Source organism: Lissotriton vulgaris, chromosome 5, assembly GCF_964263255.1.
Source record: "Lissotriton vulgaris chromosome 5, aLisVul1.2, whole genome shotgun sequence".
Lineage (NCBI taxonomy): Eukaryota > Metazoa > Chordata > Amphibia > Caudata > Salamandridae > Lissotriton > Lissotriton vulgaris.
In genome coordinates this window covers 407,966,007-407,991,346 of record NC_141693.1, presented here as the reverse complement: position 1 = coordinate 407,991,346, position 25,340 = coordinate 407,966,007, and the positions used below count along the sequence as shown (strand labels likewise).

General features: G+C 41.9%; 1 protein-coding gene and 1 pseudogene across 1 annotated transcript in view; both read right to left on the bottom strand.

Moving 5' to 3' along the window:
• Nucleotides 1–25,340, bottom strand: part of CABCOCO1 (ciliary associated calcium binding coiled-coil 1) — a 191,194-nt gene that overhangs the window by 117,757 nt on the left and 48,097 nt on the right. Inside the window, exons 3-4 of the mRNA XM_086921774.1 lie at nucleotides 18,298–18,467; nucleotides 917–1,061 (exon numbers count right to left, since the gene is read on the bottom strand). Coding sequence (XP_086777900.1) covers nucleotides 917–1,061; nucleotides 18,298–18,467 — 315 coding nt within the window. The remainder of the gene's footprint in view (nucleotides 1–916; nucleotides 1,062–18,297; nucleotides 18,468–25,340) is intronic.
• Nucleotides 3,891–5,883, bottom strand: LOC147710975 (cyclin-dependent kinase 11B pseudogene; annotated as a pseudogene).

Sequence of the window (25,340 nt, the reverse complement as noted above, 5' to 3'; positions counted from 1 at the left end):
TCAGAACTGTTCATTTTGATTGAGTTTTCAAGGATAAAGAGATCTGGGAGAGTTATAATTAGGGGATCATATTTTCATTATTGTTGGTCAAGAATGATGTGAGTTAGAGAGGTGATGAAATGAGCAGAATTCTGATAGACTGGAAGCATTTCTATAATTAATAAAATTCAATTTAATGTTAAAGACTTCGAAGATGAGATTCCTAGAACAGTGAATAGCGCAGAAGAGATGAGATCACTGAAGTTCAGTGGACAAAGAAGAGGAATTGTCCTGGATGGCAGTAGATAATGTGGCAGCAGACGTTTGTATTAAATTTATGCTTGATTGCTATTGATAGCAGTTCAAAGGAGGGAAAGAAAGCGGAATCTGCTACATATTGTTCTCATGCATGGTTGCAAACCCCCTTCCATTTGTTAGGTCTGCTTTTTTAACTGCTAGGTGAAGTATGCTGTAGTTGTATGTTGACAAAATGCAATTCGAGCAGTTATGTAAACATCATACAAGTCCCTGACTCTACCAAATATCAGGAAATAAAATAGAAAAATGGTTGTAATAATTGTTTATCTTTAATGAAATAATACATTGCTGAACTTTAATAAACAGCATACTAGAATCAGGAGATTTACCAACATTTTATGTTTTTATTGACTTTGTGTTTGTCTATCTCAATGCCTAGTGACACTTTTAGCTGTTTATTTCACTCTCTGTTACTGTATTGCATCTATCAGGATCCAACTCAAGAGATTTCTATCCCAGAAAAGCAATAATGTGCTTGAGGCGAACTAAAATCGATGAATTGCTTGTCAGCCACTATGGATATTTTGTTGTAGAAAATCTGTTTATTTTTTCTAAATGATGAAACAATGTCTTGTGATTGTGCTTGCATTTTAAAACTGAGGATGTAAGACAATCATACCTGCTCTTTAGATAGGTTATTACATCCTTTGCTTGGTCAATGGTGAGAACGTCAAGTTCGTGTTCTTTTTCAGGTGTTGACTGCCCTACTCCAACCATTGCTCTTGCAAGTTCTATTATGTTGTCTTCTAATGACATTTTCTTTGCTGTAATGATATACATTTATGTGAGTGGAAATACGTTCTCTTTTATTCTTCAGAGTTCAAACAAAGCAGTAGAAATGAATACAATAAGAGAACCCAAGAGTTTTTATGATACTCTAGAGAGAAAATATTCTATTTGAGGTAAAGAGGTGAATGTATAGATATGATAGCACTTTGTTGTGACTGTAAGATTGCAGGTAAATGGTAACAAAGAGGTTGTAATAAACATACACCACTAAGCCATGGCATCCTTCAATTTTATTTAATCTAATAGCCACCAAATCCTATCCTCCAGCGTACCACATTCAAATACCTCATAGCATGCTGTCATGTAGTTCCTACCATTCCATAGGGCCTGCGCATTGTTCCGACAACATAAACTAAGGGCTTGGTGTCAATACTGATTCCAGACACCCCTGCAGGAATTGTTGGCCTATAGAACAGCTAGCTCTCAGTGCCACCATAAGCTCCCCTAACCTACTAGAGAAAGAATCGTTTCTGGCAACCACTGAACATGACAACCCTCACTCCTCAGTAATCATGGAAACAGTACAGAACCTTTTGCTCAGTCACTAGTGCTCACTTATTCCAGAGAAATATACAGAGAATACACAGTCCGATGTTTTAATTAATATTTATTGAACCAATGTTATTCTTACATAAAATATGCATGCTGCAATAATTAGTAGACAAAAGTAGATAAACGTGATTACAAGCACCATGAGCCTAAATAGTAGATATAGTTCTACCGTGGTGCTAAACAATTGTATATATGCAGGCATATAAACAAGACAGTAATCTAGCGTACTCCTAATATGTGAACCTTACTCTAAGTGTACCTAGAGTGTATGTAGGTGTAAAGCCAAGAAACCCCCAAGGGATGATCCAACCCCATTACCTGATGAGATGGAGTGAAGGAACCTGTCTGGATCACGAACTGGACACCCCTCACAAGATGACCTCCTCAACTAATCTATCTGGATGCTTATCTTTTATAATAGAAAGCAGACTTGCAATGTACACGTAGATTAGTGATGTTGTGAATATGTATATAGCCCTTTCGCCCCGTGGATGAAGATAATGATGACATTTGTACATAGTAAGGAACGAGTGCTTGTACATGATGTTCAGGGTGTTGTAATAATGTTGTGTGAAGCTAGATGTTAAAACAAGTTTAGTTTCAGGAAAACTAATCCAACATTGTCGTGCGTGCAAATGTATGCTAAAGGCCACAGCTTGGAAATGTTATTTGTGAGGACAATGTAAGAAATGAGCTGCTTCGCTACATGGGCCTAATCTGGGAACATAATACCCACTCCTCATAGTAACCCTTTCGCCGCAGCGGGAATTCCGCCGCGGCACGGGCAGGGCTAGGGGGTGGGCATGGTGCTCCAGTACTTATGACGGCTCCACGCCATCATGAGTCATGGACGGCGTGTGCATATGACGGCGTGGAGCCGTCATGACCCCGCCCACTCACTAATTCACACGCACAGGCGGGGAATTAGTGCGGCGTGGGCGGAGCGGCAGTTGCATGAGGGCTCCACGCCATCATGAGCACATGCCGCCCGTGACTCATGACGGCGTGGAGCTGTCATGAGCACGGAAGCGGTTAAGGGTTGATATCTAAAAAGCCAGCAGGCAGTTTTAAAAACGTTTAAAAACTACTCTTTGAAAGCATCTAAAAGCGGACTTCCCAATAAAATATGGCAAAAGTTTTATAAGTCATATTATTATTCGAGATACCAAGCACTCAGAAACCCATGGTGTCTACAAAAAAACAGTTTTGGCACATTTTGTTTAAAAAGAGACCAAATTGTTCCTATACGGAATAAGTCAATTGTGTATGTGTTCCAAGTGGTAGAAGCAATATTGTTGTTCACCACATTTCTATTTATTTTAAAGGTTTAATATAGCGCTGGCTAGACCCGGAGGTATCAAAGCGCTTTACATGAACATCAGATCAATACTTACAGGTTACATCGTTACAAAGGTTACACAGTTATTAGGGCATGGCAACATAGTTACTTGTAAGGTTGAGATAAACAATAAGCACAAATACGTAAGGGGAAAAACAGGCAAGGGGAAAGATTCAGGGGAGTGGGTAGGAGCTGGGGAAGTAGACAGATAAAGAAGGCGGGAAAGAGGAGGGGAGGGTGAAGGCACCGCATGGAAAGAGGAGGGGAAGGGCGACGGGGACACAAACTGGTAGATGAGTCAAAGCAACGTCCAAAGATCAGTAAGCTGTGATGCCAGGGGAAGTGGTATAATTTCCCCATCTCTGTTGCGAGAGGCTCCCTTTACGCAGTGGGCTCTCTCAGAGGGGTCCCTGAGACTCCAAGGCCTACATACTAGATCATTCCCCAAGAAGGGGAGAGGGAGTGCTTTGGCAAGGGGTGCCATACCATACCTGAACTGTGAGTGGCTCCCTTGGCGCAGTGGACTCTCTCAGCGAGTTCGCTGAGACTCCAGAGTATAAATATTGGATCTTTCCATAACAAGGGGAGAAGGAGTGCTTAGTTCAAGGGCACAAAAGGACAGGGGGCTAGGCGGTGTAGCAGGCAAGGGGAGAGATTCAGGGGAGAGTGGATAGGAGCTAGGACCTAGGGAGGTAGACAAAGGGAGAAAGAGTACTAAATGGGAACAAATTTAATTAATTAATTATTATATAGCACTGGCTAGACCCGAAGGAATCAGAGTGCTTTACATGAGGAACAATCACAGCTCGTCTTTATTCTTTGCAGAGAAGGATATTTCTCTTAAACACTCTCCACCTCAACAATTTAGCTCTGTCTGTTGAAATCGGGCAAACAATCTTCCAAATTCTTGACCTTAGCAATTGACTGTATCAAGCCCACCCTCTGGAGGCAGGGGGCTTGTTCCACGCTTCACCCGCTGCTGTTCACTCTTTGCATGCCACATGGGAAACATAGATGGCTCAATTGGCTTGGGAGACTCTTTGAACTACTCATGCTTTAGGCCATCTTCTGCAGTGATTCGTCTTGCTGGACAGTAAGTCAGGAACTTGTTCATGAGATCAAATCCTTGGTCTGACAGCAATGCTCCAAACCGTTTGCAAAAGTTGTTGTAGAGATACTCTGTGAAGGTCATCTTCTTGATAGCAGGCAGCTTGTTATAGCCTGGCCAAATCTTCTCACTCGGGGTACCCAAGTCCTTGAACATTTTTATTAATTTGGTCAAATTCTGACTTCCCAGGGAACAGTGGCTTCTGTGTAAGCAGTTCCCCAAAGATACAGCCCACTGACCACAAGTCTATGACTGTGGAGTATTCCTTTGCTCCCAGTAATAACTCTGGAGCTCTGTACCACAGTGTTACCTCCACTGGAGTGTAGGGGTTCAAAGGAGATCCATACTCTCGAGCTAACCTGAAATCACCAACTTTTAAAATTCCTGCATGGCTGAGGAGGCTTACGGTCTTGAGATCTCTGTGGAGTATCCAGTTGTCATGAAGAAGCTTAACCCCTCATAATAGCTGGATGATCAGTGTCTTCACTTCACCTGGTAAGAAAGGCTACTTCATCGTCTCCATCAAGCTCCTGAGGTCATGCTCAAAACAATGTAGATCTTGTCCATGTTGCTACCAACTACAATTTCCCTAACAGTAACAATATTTGGATTTTGCGCTTTCAGAATGGTGTTTATTTCTCGCAAGGAAGTAATCGGAAAGCCTTCCTTCTATTTTTCCATTTTTAACCGCTTGAGAGCCACAATTTCATCTGTTTTCTTGTCTTTTGCCCAATAGACCACACCGTATGTGCCCTCTTCAATTCTTTTCAGACACTGAAATTCTTCCACACTACGACAGCCCTGAAGATCAGGGAGGTACTTGGGTAGTTGCTGCTTCAGCTCCAACGGAGATAATGCTGGTGAGTCAGGGACAAAGTCTACTTCTGTCAGAATATTTGAACGAGGGGTGTCATCACCAATATCGTCATTGTCTTCCCCTTCCCTGGTCTCACCAAAATCATTGTCAAACCTTGACAACTTGACGGTGATTTCCATTTTCTCGCTCGTCATCATCAGTCATCTCTTCATCACTGACTTCTTCTGCAGATGGGTTGGACATTTCAGAATTACTTCCCATCTCTTCCTCCTCCTCCTCTTCCTCTTCTTCTTCTTCCTCTTCCTCCTCCTTATCTTCAGATCCTTCACTGGTGGTTTCCTCTTCCCCCTCAGATCTGGACGCTGATCCGGGCTTCTTGATGTCTCCTGTATCAAAACGAGGCTTCACCTGTTGCAAAGGGCTTCGACTGCGATAGTTTATCTTTACTTTGTCTCCTGGTCCAGGTTCCTCCCTTGATGTTCTATGGTGACTGGCAACTTCTCCTCGCATTTCTCGCTCCTGTTCTTTTTGCTGCTCCCTGGCTTTCTTGTCCCTCTCCCACTTCCTCTCCACAGACGTTCCCTGAGATGCACCTCGTAGCATGTTCATGGAGCAAAGGTGTTTCCATCCAGCTACCACAACAGCAGCTGAGGGAGGTATTGTGTCCCACAAGTTGTCTGCAGAGGCGTTGTTCACAACACAAGGAGGTGAAGCATCCCAGGGTGGTTCTAAGAATGTGTTAATCATCAATGGAATACGCTGGGGACAGCTATACGCATGGGCCTTTAAGGAGTTCATAAGTACTTCAATGTCCGGTAGTGCAAGCAATTCTGATCCAAGACATATATCCAGGACACCTTCTTGGATGCAAAGCGTGCCGCAGAAGACAGGTTGAGTGCAGTCAAGCCAGACCGGCCTGAACGACAAGAACCAGTACTCATTCAGGCCTTGAAGCCAAGGTGTGCTGAAGCAGTGTATCATGAGCTCACAGCAACACAGCATAACAGTACCATCTACATTCTGAGCAGTACTCGGACACCCATTGCAGAGCAGGTAGAATAAAATCAGTATTCCCTCCACAAGTAGCAGAACAAGCGGGAGCCCTCCAAAAACGCTTCCCAACATGGAGTGTATGACAGATGGCGTAGCTCTGAATATCATCTGAAAGGTGCTAACCAAACCAGAACTGAGACATTTAAAAATTGCACTATTCCTTTTGTATCAGACATGTTAAAGATACGATGGACCAGCTCCTAAAATGCAGCGGGAAGTTCGTGCGGAGTAGTGTCAGTATCTCAGACGTGAACCTTGCAACATGGAGATCAAACGTCTCTTTGGATGAAGTTAAGGTCACATCCTTCTGTAAAAACATTGCTTTCAGTTTGCTCAGGGAGTTAAATTTTATTTTGGGAAACATTTATCGAAAGCCATAGGGCTGCCTCCCTAACTGTAGGGGCAGGTGGAAACAGTACTTGTGTACAACCAATGACTATGGAATTAACTGTCACTAGAAAAGCCATGCCCGGTTTCATTCCACATCAACCTTGATCATTCAGCATTAAATAGCTCCAATTCGAGAGCAGCCTGAACACAGGATGAATCACAGCAGCTGGGGCACCCTTCAGATAGCAAGACAAGTTCACTATTGAAGCGTTGCATGCTCCAATGGGAGAAATGTCCTTCCAAACCAAGGAACCGCTTAATGCGTCTTCACATTCAAAGCCACTAAGAAAAACTTCTGTGTCCTCGTTCCTGCCTCTAAATCTGAACTGCAATTCCAATACTTGTGTACATATCCTTCCCTTAGCACTTCATATCTGCCTACCTGCTTGTATTGGAGACAATATTGGAATTGAAAGATCGTGACTGGTAGGGTGATGTAACCATGAGTTATCCAGTGGATGGTGTCTTAGCCATGGTGAAATTTAAGAATTTTTTAATGTGCAACATGGTAATTTCAAAAACAAACAGATAATCCAGGGTCTGATCTGCCAGCAGCCTGCTAGAGGAAAAGATAACTGGACACCTCTTTCATTAAGAGTAAACCACAAGAGAAACATGAAGAATTATAGAGTGAAGAAACCCTTGCAAATGGTTGGATTCCCATCATTCACCAACGTGATCATTATCATCATTTGGGTATCCATCCTACCTTCCACTTACCCATTTGATCATAGAGGAATTGAGTGGGTTGTATCCTGAATAAAGGAGTTCTGTAGGAAAAGAAGTATATGTGGAAATGATTCTCCCTATGACGTTGACGCCATTTTGTAGTCTTGTTTAACGTACGCAGTGAGCGACAAGCTGTTCCAAATTAGTTTCAGCTGTGACTAACCGCCTATGCAAAAGACCGACTGAACTCCCTACATGTCACCTCCATCTTCAGCTCGATTGAGCAGCTGGCAGATCAGACCCCAGATTATCTGTTTGTATAATCCATGAGAGGTCTATAAAATCCCTTGGACCCTGTATCACCTTTGTGTTTTTCAACATGGTAATTTCACATCTCTAAGCGCCATTGTCATCTGTCTTTCTCTAAGTTCGTATGCTGAAAACAGATTTGTACTGTTGATGTAACACCCTGGCACGTGGCCAAAATATAAGGATTGTAAGGTCCAGCTCAATATTACTATTGACCGTAATTGTGACCGTCCATGCTGTAATATAGACATGTCTTGTTGTATTATGTCAATTGCGGAACACACTATGTTGCTTAGTGAGGGCATTCTGGATTATAAAGTGGTCATACCATTGTCAACCACAGCCAAACCGTTTCTAAATTAACCCTATCAATCTCACACAAGCTCTCTCAGCAGCTTCCTTTTGAGAAACATTCCATAGCGAATTGTATATTCCATACAAAAAGCACATTTGATGTGGGTTCCGAGGACCTAGTAAAAAATCTATAAGATCCATTTCATCAGAAAGAAGGGACAAGTGTTGTTTCACCTGGGAGAGTGTTGCGGTCTTTAGCCAATCTAGGCATAACTTCCCAATACTATATGACGTCACGATTCCGGAGTGTTCTGCCTATACATATGTTTGATAAGGCCTATTGATCCAAAACCCTTTACTGTTCCCCAGTAATCTAGATTGACACCCATTTGTGTCCACAGGCCAACCAACCAACCCTTACAATTGGGATCTGAAGAATTGAAATACCCAATACTTTTCATGGTGTCTAGTGTATCCTGACTAAAGTGTGTAAAGTGCTGCCAATTCTCAAAATGTGAGAATGTGGGAATACGAGGTGTGTTCAAATCCTTTGTTTTTGCTATACCTAGATATGAATTTTGTTGCACTGTCTTGTTCAGGAAAATAATTTGGTGTGGTATGAGGCATACTTTAAATAAGGCCTCTGTCCCCTGAACCTGCCAATCTTTTGTCCCCCAGATCGATTTTGTGTCTATTGTGTCTTAACAAAAGTCAAAACCCTGTGTAGACAGTTGGGAAATAAAGGAAGCAGAGTATATCAGCTTTTTGTTTGTTAGCATATTTTACTTTGCAGGTGTATGTGCAAGCCTATAGTAGTATGAAGCTAGGTTTGATGTTTCAAAGCCTGAAAAATAAGCAAACTTCTGTGCAAAAGTCTTTGAACTACCTTTCGGCGATGTTGGGCAGTGTTCCCATTGTATGTAATTATAAACAGCTTGTAGGATGCTGGCTTTATGTAAAAAATGGTGACTGTAATGCTGGTAACAGAACATGTCTCCAAAATTACTTGTACCATCATACAATTTATTGTTTGAAAATGCAGCTGATTGCTCTAAATCTGAAAGCAAATTATGCACAGCTTCAGTGTCCCAATCATCAGACAAAGTATCAGAGGTGATTATGTAATTTAAAGAAATTTTGAACAAATAAGGAATTTCCAAAAGTTCAGTAGGACCATATACATCATACAATACCCTGCCCCATACAATTCCTTCAGGAACGGGAACCACTGTAATGTTCACCAGGAACAATGCTCTTAGTTCACGATGTGATGATGCATGTAGCTTAATAACTAAGGGCCGGATGTAGGTAATAGGGAAACACCAAATTCTAAATACCGAATTTTACCGATTTGGTATTTAGAAATCGGTATTTCAGATGTACGTAAGCATTCGGTAAAAAATACGGAATTCTTAATATTCGTTATTACCGAATCGGTAATTGAGATTCGGTAATAACGAATACCTACCCATTCATTCCTATGGGCTTGAAGGCACATAGGAATGAATGTGAAGACATTCGGTATTACTGATTCGGTATTACCGAATCGGTAATACCGGGAGGTATTTCAAGGGTGCCAAAGGACACCCTGTTGCACCCCTGAAATGTGCATGTGTGCACATGTGGCACACATGCATGCCCTAAAGGCATGCATGTGTGCCACATGGCACATAAAAAAATGCAAGAAAGTGCTTTTTTAAAGGAATTCCATAATTACCACCAACTTGAAGTTGGTGGTAATTACCGATTCCTTAAGGCTCAAAAGCACTCTTTTATGTGCTTTCTACATTGCATTTAAGGAATCGGTATTACCGATTCCTTAAATGCAAGGCCAATTAGAAATTGTTATTAAGGAATCGGTATTTACTGATTCCTTAATACCGAATCCTTCCCTACATCTGGAATGGCTAAATACCGGTCGGTAACGGTGAAATTTACCCAATTTCACTGTTACCGACCGGTATTTTTCCACCTACATCGGGCCTTAAGTTCACAAGTTGTACTGCAGAGCGTACTGGGAGAAAGCATCCTTTCAGAAGTAGGAAAAAGACAGTTACTATACCAATCCAAAGTACCAGGGAATCGTGAGCCAATTGTAATCCATGGATGTATCCAGGGAACAACGAAGTAAGTCGTTTTCAGACAAAGATAAAAAGCAAATACTCGAAGCTTGAAAGGGAGAGGTGGTATCGCCAGCTCAGGCTCACTTGGATCCGATGAGAAATCATCATGATGCACGAAGTAGCCAGACACCATCCGGTCTAGTCTTGGCAGCTCAGCAGATTTTGTAGAACTGAGAGATGACGTGATCTGTGGCATGTTGACATAGACGTCGTCAATTTTTTAATTGAAATTTCTGTACTTGTTGACTGTACAGTTGTAGTGGTTTCAATAGGGAAAAGCATCATCTCATTTTCGTTGACAGCTTCTCTTTGAAAAGTGAAATCTTCTGACGTCATTAAAGCTTCCATCTGAACTTCCTGTATGGTAGCGAGAGGAGTGCGGCAGCTACCCAGGAGCCCACATGGCCTACTGTTGAGAATTGGCCACAAAGTGTGGTTTGATCAGATCAATTGAGACAAACCTTTTTATCTCGATGGCCAGCAAGAGGCATAAGAAGGATAGTTCTGGTTCCTTCGCCAGCTACAACAGGTACAGGCGCTCTGTAAGATGGCCCAAATTCTTTTTTGTCCATGATTTTCTCTCTGACCAGGTCCCCAATCTCCTGGACCCAGGCAGGTCTTGCCATTACCGTTTTCACTTCCCCAGTTGTGACACACTTTACTTGGACATTGCTGTGCAGAGCGCTGTATTCCTTTAGGTCCTGGCAAACATCCAAACGATCATTGATGTGAAATGGTGTTTTAGCCGCCACTGTACTGACACTGCTCAGGTCCTTACTAGGGGTGGGCGAAATTTGTGTAGTCGCGCTACGCAAAGCTCCGCGAAACGGTAAAGAATCTCCGTGTGCATGCAGAGTTTCGCAAACATGCGGAATTGCTTGTTCCGCCCGTTCGCGATGCTTTTTTCCTGTTCACGAACGCTGTTTGTGTCCTCAGGGGGAAATATCTTGCGAACGCGCATTTTGAAAGCGCGAACGAGCAAAACATTCTGCGAATGGTGGAATCTTTGGCGATTGCGCGTTTTTCACAGAACGAGAAATTACCCAAATTCCGCAAGCAGAACGGAATTTACCACCCAGGCCTAATACTTACCCTAAACAGGAGCTCTTGCCAGGGATTTTCTCGGCATGTTGTTAAGTCCCCTCTGGACCCCATATAGTTGATTGACCCAACTGCCATCCAAGCCTAATAACCTTGCTGTTAAGGACTGATTTAAGTCACAGGTTTTCCTCTCGACTACCGAATTCTCAGGATGATAGGGGGAGGAGTACAGCAAGTTCACACCCAGACTTCCCATGGCTTCTTTGTAAGCCCGAGAGCTAAAAGCAGGGCCTTGGTCGGAATGTAGTGTGCCAATTGCAAATGTCCAGATAAAGACTGGCAAATCCTTTATAACAGTTTGAGCTTCAGTCAAGTGCTAGGGCCAAACCCACAAGAATCTAGAGCATGAATCCACTGCCACCAAGATGTACTTGTAAGCCCCGTCAGAGTGTAAGGGGATGCAGTAATTCAAATAGACACATGCGAGAAGTTTGTGTGAGATCAATAAAGGTGTTTGTGATGGACATGCTAAAGTGGTGCCCTTCATCTCCTGGCAGATGTCACATTTGAGGACAAAGTCCTTGGTCTGTTTAGGTAGGCCCAGCCACCAATAGCGCTGTTTTAGTAAGTGAACTGTAGCAGTGATACCTGCATGTGCTGAACCCAGACCCTCAGGTGCAGCTAGTATTAATCCCAATCTGTGACCAGTGTTTGGTATTACTCTATCGCGCACTCCTGGAATTTGAGCATACAGAATGTTTTGCGCATCAATTTTGTAGGAGTACTTGAGTGTAAAGCCTTTCGGCAGGGCTGAGCTGTTGCTTGAGGCTTTGACAGCTATCATAGCTGCTCTGTCCATTCCCATGCTAGAGCGATTTATTGCATCAATGGCAGCAGTACGCACTGCTGTCTTGGCGGCCTCATCCACCATTTAATTCCCTTCAACATGAACCAGCTGTGCCATACAGTCTCCCAGAGCCTGTGTGTGTGTTTTTCCAGAAAAAATCTTCCCGTCCTGCATGCGCCCTTTTTTAATTGTGCATGCTTCGGAATATTGCTGTTTCATTTCTGAGGCGGGCTTGGCAGATCAATCGATATAAATGATACATTCATATCTATGTAAAGGCATTATTTCCTTCGGTAAAGGATATTTTTTTTTTGTACTGCAGGAATGCTTGTGTTTGTAATGTAGAATCAAATCTGTAATCTACTTCTCTTGCAGTGAGAGAGTTAGCCCATTGAATCCATTGTGGATGCAGTGCTTTAGCATTTGGAATGCTTGCCTTCGTAAGAGTCTCTAGGGCCGGTACTGGGATTATGACAATTTTGTGTTTCCCCTGTGCCAGTGTTCTCTCTCTCTCTCTCTCAATGTATTTTTTCTGATGGTGCAAAACGCATTTCAGTGTTTGTGTGCAAATCTGATTTGTATGCAAAAGGTACTCTATCACCTTCATTATTAGTAATCTAGGTGTACCCGGTTGGTCCAGCAACTACACGGATCACCAGATTAGTCGTGATGACACTTGTGTGTAAATGTTTGGAAGCTATCATGTCAGCTTGCATGCAATGTAGGATATCAGTATGTTCCTGTGTCCAATGGTGTACTGAAAAAGCAGGTCTAATTAAGTTGTAGAAAGGGTTTACCCCTTCTGTGTAATCCAAAATGTGTGTCCTGCCACAATTCAATAATCCTAAAATGGATTGTAGTCTTTTCAGAGTCATTGGAGGTTAGAGCAGTGCACATTTTTCTAAAAACTGTGCCGCCAGGCTTTTGCCTTCACTTGACAACTCGCAACCTGGGAAAAGGACACTGAGGTGGGCCATTTTATATATTTTTTTAATGTATTTTGTAACCGAGGTGAGCAAACTCAAGTATTAGGTGGTTCAATCTGGCGAAGTGTTCCATTAATGCATCGTCGTCGAATATATATCATCTACATAGGACAATGTCCCCTCATCAAACATTTTAAGTAACTCTGTTACCATGGCTGAAAACAGCCTGGGGCTGTTCCTATACCCCTTGGGTAATCAACAAAATTGGCTTGAGAACCTAGCGCTGAGAATGCTGTCAAATATCTGCTTCCAGGCACTATAATCTGGCTGAAAAATCCATTTGAGATGTTTAGTGTTGGTTTGGACTTTTTCCGCACAATGTTATTAATTAATTAATTCTGTACTGCAAATGTGTGTGTGGATACATTCAAATGTCTGTAGTCTAAGAGTAGACAATATGAATTATCAGGTTTCATTACGGGAAACAAAATATTTATTCATAGGTGGGGTGTAATTCTCAATCACACCCTGGTATTCAAGTTGATCTAGGATCTCCCTGACATGTTTTTATGCCTCATGTTTAATTGTGTATGGAAAAACCAACGTTTGCATTTACTCTGGGCAGGAATTTGCATGAACTAATTTCAACACCCAAGACAATTGATACGACTCAGTACAAGGGTACGCAACGTTTCTTCAACTGTACTAATTGCAAACATATCTCATTAGGACAGTACTTAACACACCCCCACACAGGCAAGAGCATACATCTTCATCACACATCAGATTGCAATACAGCAAATGTTGTTTACTGCTTGAAATGTCCATGCGGACTAGCTTATGCCGGGAAGACTGAACGGAAGTTCAAGACCAGATTGACGGAACACAAAAGCAACATCAGGACTAACAACAGGAATTCCAGTACTGCATCACACTGGTATGAGGCTAGACATACCATTTCTCAACTACGAGGTCAGATAATTGAAGTGGTCAAAAATCTGGAGGGTATACATAATCGCAAACGATTACTACAGCGGGAGAATCACTGGATCGAATTTTTAGGAACAATTTCCCCCAAAGGGTTAAATGACCGTGTAGATTACAGTTGTTATTTATGAGTATTGACTGCGTAACATCTTGTCCCTCTAGACACTTAGTTCATACATTAAGATCACCAACAGGGGTCCACCTGACAGATACTCCCCTTATGATATTGTCCTACATACCAGATATGCAAGTGCATTGATCATAACAGGCGGTTTCCTTTATCCATGTGTTTTATAAAAATGTATAATCACTGTCTGTGACATATACTGATTTGCACCCACTCTATTTAATGTGACATATTCAAACATGATATATTTTGTAGGACGTTTTTCATCAATATGAAATGTAAATATATCGGGTAGAAATTTCATATGTGCATATTTTTTTCATTGATCATCGTGTGTAATTGTAATTATGACCATGTGCAAACCATTACGTGTCACTACACACACACTCCACTCTACATAAACATGCCATAGATTTCCATGTGTTTATTTCAGTCAGCAGGGTATATACACGTAAGACCACTAACCCCTTCATTTACACGCTATACCGCAACTATTTACGGATCTAAGTGATTATTACGTTTTCAGCATGGATACTCTCAAGTCTGTCTTCGTGTACACATTCAAACGAGCTTCGGCATGTCCGTCATCGTTTTCTATTGCAAATCACCATGGCAGCAACTCAGTGTCTACTGTCCCCTGTTTATTTCCAATGTATCAGTCCTACTTCTATGGGCATGATTCTGACCATCGCGTTTCACTCTGTAACAGGACTGACTGAACCCCACACGTACAGCGTCGTTTCCAGAGACTCCCGGTAAGCCAGCATGCTCGCATTACGCGGTTATCTTGCTCGTTTATGGGCCTTAAAATACATAAACTCACGCAGCATTATTATTATTGCTAGAGTTCCTGTCCACATCAGGACTCGGTGTTCTAGTACCGCATTTTCATGATTCGGTAAGCATTGCTCGTTCCCGAGCTCCGTTTTATTCTTCTCTACACTGTGGCACATTAACGGTATTACAATTATGCCCATTGCCGTTTGAACCCGGACTCTTTTCCCTCCATGTGGTTAACATTGGTAGGAATCTCTCTTTAGCACTCTTATGCCATATCGTATTCTTACCGGATACTACGTCACATATAAACATCTACACCACATGTCCGACGTCCCCATGTTATTACTGTGAAGGGAAGAGAGGACATATAACAAGGCTCAACAAGTGAGCGTTTTTACAGACAGCACTAATTTAACATCAGTATCTAAAGTCACATTAGTTTCTGATACTTCGCATGAGCATAAACACATGGTACACAAGGCTGGTTTTGGTACACAAGGCTGGTTTTGACTTTACTGTACACCATAACACGGAGGTGTTTTTGTACAATGTAACAGTGATACAAGTTATAATTCTGACATGATCTGTTGTTGAATTTAGATTCTTCTACAATCAGTAATATAATAATGCATATATTTTGTTTGTTACAGATTTACCCCTGACGAAGGGACATTTGGTCCCGAAATGCATTGGGTTTATTTATGATTTCTGGTTGAGCTAAATGGCAAATGATTGGATTACAAGAATTTATTTGTGGAATACGATTTATATGATCTATTATGAAATATGATGTTATAATATTTGAAATTCATTTGATTGTGGACATTGCATAATGATTCAAATACAGCAATGATCAAAATACAATGTTTTGCATCAATGGTGTAAAGAATTTTTTAAGTGTAATTTACAAGTAAGGTTTCATTTGAGGTAGTTACTACCATAAGGGCACAGTGCCACCCACACGCAGGACTTCTGTTCTGTTTCACTTATCTAATTGTGTATTGCCTCTGAGGTTTAGGAATTGATTTTAATAAGATTTCATGATAAGGTGACTCATCATCCCACCCAACATGGTTGCAGTAAAGTGCAGGAGCTAACGCTAGTGCCCACTCCTGCGCGTATGAATTTTTAACTGATTGTGGTACGAAGTCAGATAAAGCAGGTAAAATAACTTCTTCTCACATTGGACAATACATTACAAACTCAGGTGGCAAGTTCCTTTTCAGCTAGAAGAATGTTATAACTGTAGGCCTGGTTCTCCCAAAAGGGACCCCTTATTTTCCTGGGTATGCCCCCCTACATTTGGAGTGCTACTTCCTATATAAACAATGTGGGACACTCACCTCATATCAGGTGTTTCCACGGTGATGTGCTCACTCAGCGCTACTACACCTAGAATGTCTATCAGGTTCTGGCGCTCTATGGTGACTTCAGCTCCGCTGTCCAGCATCATCACTGCCCATTCCCCGTTCCGTAACAGATTCCTCAGTATCCTAGGCATTTAGAGTTTTAATCCTGGCTACCTTCTTTTTTTAAATTAATGTTTTGAAGTCTTTGTTTTTTTTGTCCTGGTTTATGATGTAATTCAAATTTTGATATGTCTCCCTTTTCCGCTTGACTAGCTCTTCTGATCTGTACTCTGGTCGTCCTTCTCTAATCGAATGCTTTTCGGATGCATCCTGAAAGGAACAAGATGAACGTGTATCAGTATCCTGATACCTAGCAAGCTTTCTAATATTGTCACAGTTTTGCAAGTTATATCTCCGGTCCGTCTGTTCATGAGACCCACCCGTGACTGTTTTTTGTTTAGTTTATTATTTTATCATCCCATTTCTTCTTTGAAGAATCGGGTGCTTGCTTAGAGTTTTCTCTTTCAGAGCTACTCTTTACGATTGGTTTCCCAGGTTTGGCTCCCAGATTATCTTTGCCTAGAGAGGCATATGTATCTTCAAAAATCTTATGTTATTCACGCTCCTACTGTGTGGGAGTGAATTCTCTCAGGCGTTGGCATATGTCCATCGCTGCTGCCTCCCCTCTAATGTTAGATACCTTGGCAAGATTGCCCATCAGTTTCATTCCCAGATCTAAGGCTGACTCTGACCCGTACTCATTCTGAATCTGTTTCAGTACATCTGGTATGACTGCTATTGAAGGGGTACGATGTGTTCTGGTGTATACAGCAGCAACAACTGTACTCCAAGTGGCACAATCCTCCAACTGAGGAGCCATCCCCATCAGCAAGCAATTTGTCAGCATTCTGTGTTTTCCTGTGGGACTGTATGGAGATAAACAGCTTCAAGCTGTGCTGTTTTTCATGCTATCCAGAACAGGATTTTCTCCTGGCTGGTGGGAACTTTTCCCATGATGTTTTTTATTTTCTGTGTAATACCTGATTTAGCTATGTGTGGTTGTGTAGCCTGAGCATCTCCCACAGGTTGGACTGTCTATGTTTCCATTATATATTGAGTAAGATTTCTGTAAATTTTTACTAGAGCTCTGAAAAGTTAAGGCAGTAACTTCTGGATGCCTTGTGCATGATGGTAAGACCAGCCAAGACTCTCTGTCTCTGCTGAGCGGACTGAGTCTCACATGTTCTGTTGTATAGGGTAGCGCGCCTTTATCCAGTTAATGTGCTCTTGGTATGTTAATGGGACTTATAAGCCCACGAATGGAAAATACTCATCAGGTGGTTCATTTTCAATGCATTCATGAATAACCTTGTGTGTTTATCTACAGGCAGGAATTTAACCCAATAATAGAAAACCTCTGTCCTGAATGCTTCATGTGCCTCAACCACAAAGGTAACATCTCCACCTTTTGCTGGGAGGCCATGCTGTAATAATTTCAAGGGGACTGCCTCTCTGCAATTTTCTGAAATAGTTAGTTGAACTAACTGGTCCCCAACGTCCTCATCCAGTTGTTCTGCCATTGTTAAAGCAGTAGTATTTAGTCAAATTGTTATAGAGATATGGTGTGCACAGTGTGGGAACCTTTAATCCTCTAAGCTTGATTAACTTTCAGCCAATACATAGAGTAGGCCTACTCAACTGAGACAGATTTGTTTCCCTTCTCACTACGGACATCTCTGGTTAAAATGTGAGTAGGGGTCTCTGAGAAAGCACAACTGAGCTACTCATGTTTGACCCCTAAATAAGAGTCTAACCAACACTGGTGGCGCCATGTCATGTAGTTCCTACCAATCCCTATGATCTGCACATTGTTCAGACAACATAAACTAAGAGATTGGTGTCAAGACTGATTCCAGTCACACCCGCAGGATATGCTGGCCTATAGACCAGCTAGCTCACAGTGTCACCGTAAGCCCCCCTAACCTACCTGGAAGTGAATGGTTTCTGGCAACCACTGAAAATGACAACGCTCATTCTTCAGTAATCATGGAAACAGTGGAGAACCTTTCTCTCAGTCACTCATGCTCACTTATTCTGAGAGAAAGATACAAAGAATACACAGTAGGACATTTTCAATAATAGTTATTGAACTAAAATCATTCTGGCTTAAAGTACATGTGCTGCAATGATTAATAGACAGAAGCAAATAAACATGATTACAAGCACGAAGAGCGTAGAGTCGATATAGTTCTACCATGGTGCAAAAAAATTGTATAAATGCAGGAATATAAACAAGACAGTAATGTAGCATACTCTTACTATGCGAACCCTACTCTAAGTGTACAGAGAGTGTGTGTAGGTGTAAAGCCAAGAATCCCCCCAAAGGACGATCCAACCCCATTAACTGTAATTTATTCATATATATATATATATATATATATCAGTACACCTGTACCATATTTGGGTCCCAGGTGCATTTGTATTTTGTTGAATTACTTACTTTCCAGGTTTGCCATCAAGGAATGCAATAGGTTCATGAAACCACATAGTTGTGGGGGAGCAAATTTCATGTCCTTGGCCCACCAGAATCCCGAGACATAGTAATCCAGCAGTACTGCTTCATACAAATTATACAGCGGTTCCTTAAATTTCATGAATTCTTCCAGTATCCTAAAGGAAAAAAAGTTAAATATTAGAACAGTTTGTTTCTCAAATTTACATTGAGTTGGAGATGGAGAGGGACAAGGAGTTCTAAAGTTTGGTGGCTGCCACAGAAAAGGACTGACCGCCCCATCTGGTTCTGTGAAATCTAGGATAAAACTTTCTGTGAGGAAAATCTCAAGGTCCTCCCCAAAGTGTACCATTGAAACATGGTGTGTAAATGTGATGAGCCTTTGCTATGCATAGCCTTTTATACTATATTCAGGACCTTGAAGGAAAGGCGCTGCCTGATGGGGAGCCAGTGCAAGGCTCGAATCTCTTCCCTGGCCGACTGTTACTTTGGGATGTTAAGAATCAACCTAGCAGCTGCGCATGCTATGGCGCATGCATCAACAACTGCCACAACATATTTAAGGAACAAAAATCAATGGGCCTTATTACGATAATGGCAAATATAAATTATTTGATCAAAGCTATTGATTACCTTTCCTCTAATTTTTACAAAACAACCCTAATTATGGTTGACACCAAAAAGGGCATTTTATTTAGTTTGATTTGATTTTTTTGTTATAAAGCACGAACTATTGCCCAAAGGCATCTAGCCTCTAGTAGCCTGATAGTAGAGGTGCTTGGCCGAAAAAAGGAGTTACATATACATCCTATAACTTATTACAGATGAATACCTATAGAGAAAAAAGCCATATTTTGAGGTCCTTCCTGAATAGGAGCAGCTCTGAGGGATTTTTCAAATGTGCGGGAAGGATGTGCCACAATTTAGCTGTAGTGGTAATACAACTTCTGCATCCCCAGTTTGATAACCAAAATGTAGGAACCTCAACAAGGTTGGCGGTGGAGGAGCGAAAAGTTCTAGATGGAGCATGCCAGTGGAACCAATGTTTTAAGTACTCCGATCCAGAGTTCTGCAAGACCCTGAATGCATTACACAAGGCTTTAAAATCTATACATTTCTTCACAGGGAGCCAGTGGTGGGAGACAAGTGCTTGTTTGGCAGACTGATGCCTGGGAATCCCTACCAAAAGTCGAGACGTGGAATTCTGGAAAACATGTAACTTACTAAGAAGTCCTTTCTGCAGACTGACAAATAGGGCATTGCAGTAGTCTAATTTACAAAGAATAAATGCACAGACCACTGTTTTTTTAAACATTGTTAGGTATAAATGGGAAGACTTTCCTGAGCATTTTTAGGGTGTAAAAAATGGAGGAAGTGGTGGCATTAAGAAGGTGCTTAAGGATAGAGCCATATTGAAGATTATTCCCAGATTTATTTGCTTTTGTAAAAAGTATTGGGAACATGCCAAGTTCTCAGGGCCACCAATTAGGATGTCGAAAATAAGTTGTTTGGGACAAAAAGTAGGACATGGTCTTAACCAATAACGGGCAGTTCTCCGACATCCACCCACTGATATGTTACTTACAGCTATGAAAACTGGCTGCTGTATCCTGAATGTTATTGGTTACTGAGATGACGATCTGGGTGTCATCTGCGTAAGACAACATAGCAAAGCTGAAAGACTTAATGAGGCTTGCCGGGGAGGTAACATATAAGTAAAAAATAGTAGGGCTGAGCGAAGAACCTTGAGGAACACCGCACGGTATGCTAAAGGGAAGTGAACCAAATTTGCCGGGTTAAATTGATTGCTCTCATTCAAGTAGCAAATATTTCAGTGGTCTGTGCATTTATTCTTTGCAAATTAGACTACTGCAATGCCCTATTTGTCAGTCTGCAGAAAGGACTTCTTAGTAAGTTACATGTTTTCCAGAATTCCACGTCTCGACTTTTGGTAGGGATTCCCAGGCATCAGTCTGCCAAACAAGCACTTGTCTCCCACCACTGGCTCCCTATGAAGAAATGTATAGATTTTAAAGCCTTGTGTAATGCTTTCAGGGTCTTGCAGAACTCTGGATCGGAGTACTTAAAACATTGGTTCCACTGGCATGCTCCATCTAGAACTTTTCGCTCCTCCACCGCCAACCTTGTTGAGGTTCCTATATTTTGGTTATCAAACTGGGGATGCAGAAGTTGTATTACCACTACAGCTAAATTGTGGCACATCCTTCCCGCACATTTGAAAAATTCCTCAGAGCTGCTCCTATTCAGGAAGGACCACAAAATATGGCTTTTTTCTCTATAGGAATTCATCTGTAATATTTTATAGGATGTATATGTAACTCCTTGTTTCGGCCAAGCACCTCTACTATCAGGCTACTAGAGCCTAGATGCCTTTGGGCAATAGTTCGTGCTTTATAACAAAAAAATCAAATCACACTAAATAAAATGCCCTTTTTGGTGTCAACCATAATTAGGGTTGTTTTGTAAAAATTAGAGGAAAGGTAATCAATAGCTTCGATCAAATAATTTATATTTGCCATTATCTATCTACCTGTTAAAAAACATTTAGGTCTCTGTGTATCACATTTTAAGCGACCTTAGTGAGGTGATTGGCTAGAACGCAGGCAAATAATTTATAATCTGTTTTAAAGAGGCTTATCACTCTATATGCCCCTGTTTCTGTGGGAATGTTGCCTTTTTCTTAGCAAGGTAATACAGTTTGCCTCAAAAAATTAATTAGGAAAAGAACTTTCCACTATTATTTCATTATTAAATATACAGAACACTTTTTTGAATTGTGATACAAACTGTTTAAAAAATGGTACAGGCAGAGCATCATTGCTGCTTGCCTACTCATTGTTGTGACTAGATGGCTCAAGCAGCAATGCAGATATAGGTTTAATTGACATTTGAGTTTTCTTGAATGATATTGTGGGTAGATGGTCCAAATATTGTAAAATGTGAGTTTTGGCCTCTTTACTATCTGCTTGATAGAGTGTCTTATCATCGCTAAAACAAATGTGCCTATGCTTGTTGACCATAGATTAGTTATTGAGTAACAGGATCTGTAATGATCTTCATAAAATTGTGATTAGTTTAGACCTTTGCAGCAGAAGCTAATATTTTAACAATATGTTCATTCTCCTCATAGGGATGTTGGTCTGTAGCTCTATTATCTGTGCTCTTTTGTAAAAAAAATCTTTTAATGTTTGATGTGATTTTCCCATCTCAATTTATCTTTAGTTGATTCTGTACTTAATAACTGGAATCCTGCTATTCCAATGTTGGTCTGTATCTGCGTTATTTGTGATTGTCTATCCTTGTATAATGACCAAAAATAAGCAAAGGTTCATCCATGTAAAGTAGCTTCGAAGTCTTTCCAAGTAATAGACAAACTCAAAGTGCTTAGATTTATTCGTAAAAATAAATTAATAAAAATTGATGCAGGGCAAATTTCATCTGACAATAAACACTTATTCAAAGTGGTCCCCTTGGAGTGATGCTGAGAGCAGCTGAGAGAGCGGCCGCAACCACTCCCCCTCACATCCCCTTCCCTCTGACGTCAGATGCCAGCAACTGCAGAGAAGCCGCGAAGCTGCTGCCACCGCCGCCGCCGTCAAAATCGATGTCCCGGAGCCGCGGTGCTTTGAAAACCGGCTTCTTTGTCTCCTCGGCGATCAGGCTGACTCCCAGCAACCAGTGGCCTGCAATTTGGTTGGAGAATGAGAGGATTTGTATTTTTCCCCTGTTTATTATTATTTTTTTTGTTTGTTTTTGCGCTCCTAGGCTTGTTCTGCATGTGGAGCCAGCAGTGCAGCTGAAAAGTGAAGACTTTGGGGCTGTCTGGCTGCAAGGACTCTTCCTGCGCTAGGGACATTTGGTTTTGGTCTGATTTTGCGGGTGCTGATCGTTGCAGGCCCTGCAGACCTTGGGCATGAGGATTGGAAATTGTTTTCCGCGGACTCCAGGTTTCTCACCAAATAGGGGTAAGTGAAGATTTTCTCCTTACTCACCTTGGTTGAGGGTCGCTGGGAAGGCCCCATAAAGTTCCTTAAGTAAATTGGATAGCAAGTTTGTTCAGCGACTGGCAGAGGAGCTTCGCGAGCAGTACACTATGCGAAAACCTAATAAAGGAGCTAAAGGGATCGTGTAGTCTGAGTCTCTGGATCTGGGTCAAAAAGCAAAAAAAACTAGTAGGTCAGGCTGTGGCACAGTCAAACCACGCAGCCGCATTCAGAAAAGACCTTCCTCTTCTATCAGAATTTGCCAAGATGGCATGCGCTGAGGCCACTAAACAAGACCACCGCGAAGTAGTTCTGGCGGATCTGGACTCCTCCATCAGCCCCTCAAAGGGGGATTCACCAATCTCTGCTACTTTGACTAAATGAACTTTGACACCTGCGGGATAGTGGGGGATTCTACAGAAGTTAGAAAGTATCCTTTTTTTTAAGGCTACACACGGAGGGTCCTCGGTCGAAGTAGAGCAGGAGACGGAGGGGAACGCCCTTCTTTTCGTGGATAATTCTTTGGATTTCGGCCCAGAAACTGTAAATTCAGAGACTGGCAGTCATCTGCCCCTCCCTTCCATCCTTAGGCATGTTAAATCCACCAGTTGGAGGAGGGCCCATGGAGTACTCTACGCTGGCGCCCCCTGAAGTGTCCATTTTGACTTAATCAGAGGATCCTGTGCGGGTTGACTCAGAGGGATCCCAGGTGGAGGTCACGCCTAACGTAAATCAGAGTAAACCTCCTCTAGGCAGTAACTCCTTTACTATGCAATGGGACACGAAGAGTCTTCTTAGTTTAAATGTTGAAGAAATTTGTGAGTTAAAAACCTCCGAATCTACTGAGATCGCAGCAATCCACGCCTGATTGACAAAGATTGAGGGAACTATGGCTCAGATCCCGGTACGGCTCTCGGAGGCCGAGACCAGGATTTCTCAATTGGAGGATCAAGTGTCATCTATGAACCCCAACGTTGCCACCATTCAGTCCCAGAGAACCAAGCTGGAATTTTAATTGGAGGAGTTAGAAAACTATTCCAGGTGCTCAAATCTTCGAATCCTGGGCATCCGGGAGGGCATTGAGGGTCAGCAGATGCTGCAATGGATTGACTCATTTATCAAGAAAAATGTCATCCCGGAATTTGATGGTGATCTGACTATAATGAGAGCCCATTGTGTTCCAGCACACCTCCCACCTAATGCTAATTTTCCACAGACTATCTTGGTCAACTTCTGGGACTTTAGGGTCAAGGAACAGATCTAATCAAGAGCCATTAAACAGAGAAAGTTTTCCTCAGCAGAACTGCCTCTATGTCATATCTTTTCAGACATGTCAGCCTCCGCAGCAAAAAGGCGGAAATAATTTGTCAAAATGTTGCACTTGTTTAAGGCACAAGGAGCCCAAGCTGATAGCTCAGCAGAGTAAGCTGAAGGTGTTAGTTAAGGGTAAATTTCACATCTTCTGCAGTGTGCCAGATGCACAGGAGTTATTACAACAGATCTCTATGGAAAAATCCTAATGGCGCTAAAGTAGATTTCAGCTAGGCGGTTCGGGGGAACCCCTTTTTCTATATTTTATTTTTGGAAAGCAAAGAATCACTTGTTCCTAGAGGAGTACTATTGTGTATTATTGTGTATTCTAGGTTGGGTTCTTTTTTGTTGTTGTATTTTTTCCCTCTTTTTCAAGATATTCTCATGCTGTTATAATGCTGTTAAAATATGGCTTTTTCCATTCAATAAGGGAAGGGTAGGGAAGGGTGGGGGGAGGGCTGTCTAGCTGCACTAGGCACCAAGTCATTGTGCCAGTAAAAGGGTGGGTGGGTGGGATAGGTTGTCTGGTTCTGAGCAGGGGCGCTCATCTGCACGGGCGACAATAGGTCACAGGGGTGGAAAGGGAGAATGGGGGAAAAATGAAATCCATATTAGAAGTTTACATTCATCCGCTCATTGTTATGGGAAAGAAAAAAAGGAGGGCCTGTCCTCTCCGCTATATTTAGGTTGGAAGCCTTTTTCTGAGTTTGTAAAAGGGATATCATTTGAGATTGCAGACATTCAGAAATGTGTTCTGTCCACATAATGGGAAATAAGTAAATACTTAAAGTGGTTTTGTTTAATGTGAATGGTCTTAATAACAAGCAGAAAATGTGGGCCATTGAGGCCTGGATTAAAACAGAGAATTCCTCTACCATTCTATTACAAGAGACCCATATCCTAGCCGGGAAAATCTCAGATTTTGCAATGTTTAGATCCTGGGCAGCCTATAGGGTTTTTCCGCATCCTCAGTAGCACAAGGGGGACGGCGATCTTTCTTAGTAAACAATTTCTGGCTGAGGTGGTTAATTTTGCAAGTGATCAAAGTGGTAGATGGTGCTGGGTCACCTGTAATGTAGATCATCATCCTTTAACACTTGCTAGTTTATATGCCCCAGTAGAGGACAATCCCTTCCCATATGAGGAACTTTTTCAATCATTAAGCCAAGTCCCAGGAAATTTGAATGTGGGGGGGCGGATTTTAACTTGTTAATGAGCCCCAAGATCGATTCCTCATCCAACTAAAAAAACAGTTAAAACGAAAAACTCTTGAAACTGTACATAGCTATAGCTCAATGCTTGATATTATTGACCCTTAGCGAAATGCTTTTACTACGGAAATTGCTTACACCTGCTTCTCAGGGAGATTTCACACTTTTTCACGTATTAATTAGGTCTCGCGCCTAGCATTGCAGGGCGCAGCATGAGACATTTAGTACCTGAAAAACAGGGTTTGGGAAGCTGACCGAGGAATGGCACACGCTTGTGTGTGTGCTTTTCCTTTTGTTGTATCCGATTGGCCTTTGCATGCGTCCTTTTGTAAAAGACTGCACACAATTGGCCAAAGACACCAATAGGCCATGTGGTTTCAATTATCGTGCCCAGACACGGTCGCAATAATTGAAAGCACATGGCTCGCAGTGGCGCGCACCACTCGCGGGCTTCTTTGTTTTTCAAGCGGAAATGAAAGCAAATGCTTTCCCTGCCGCTTGTTTT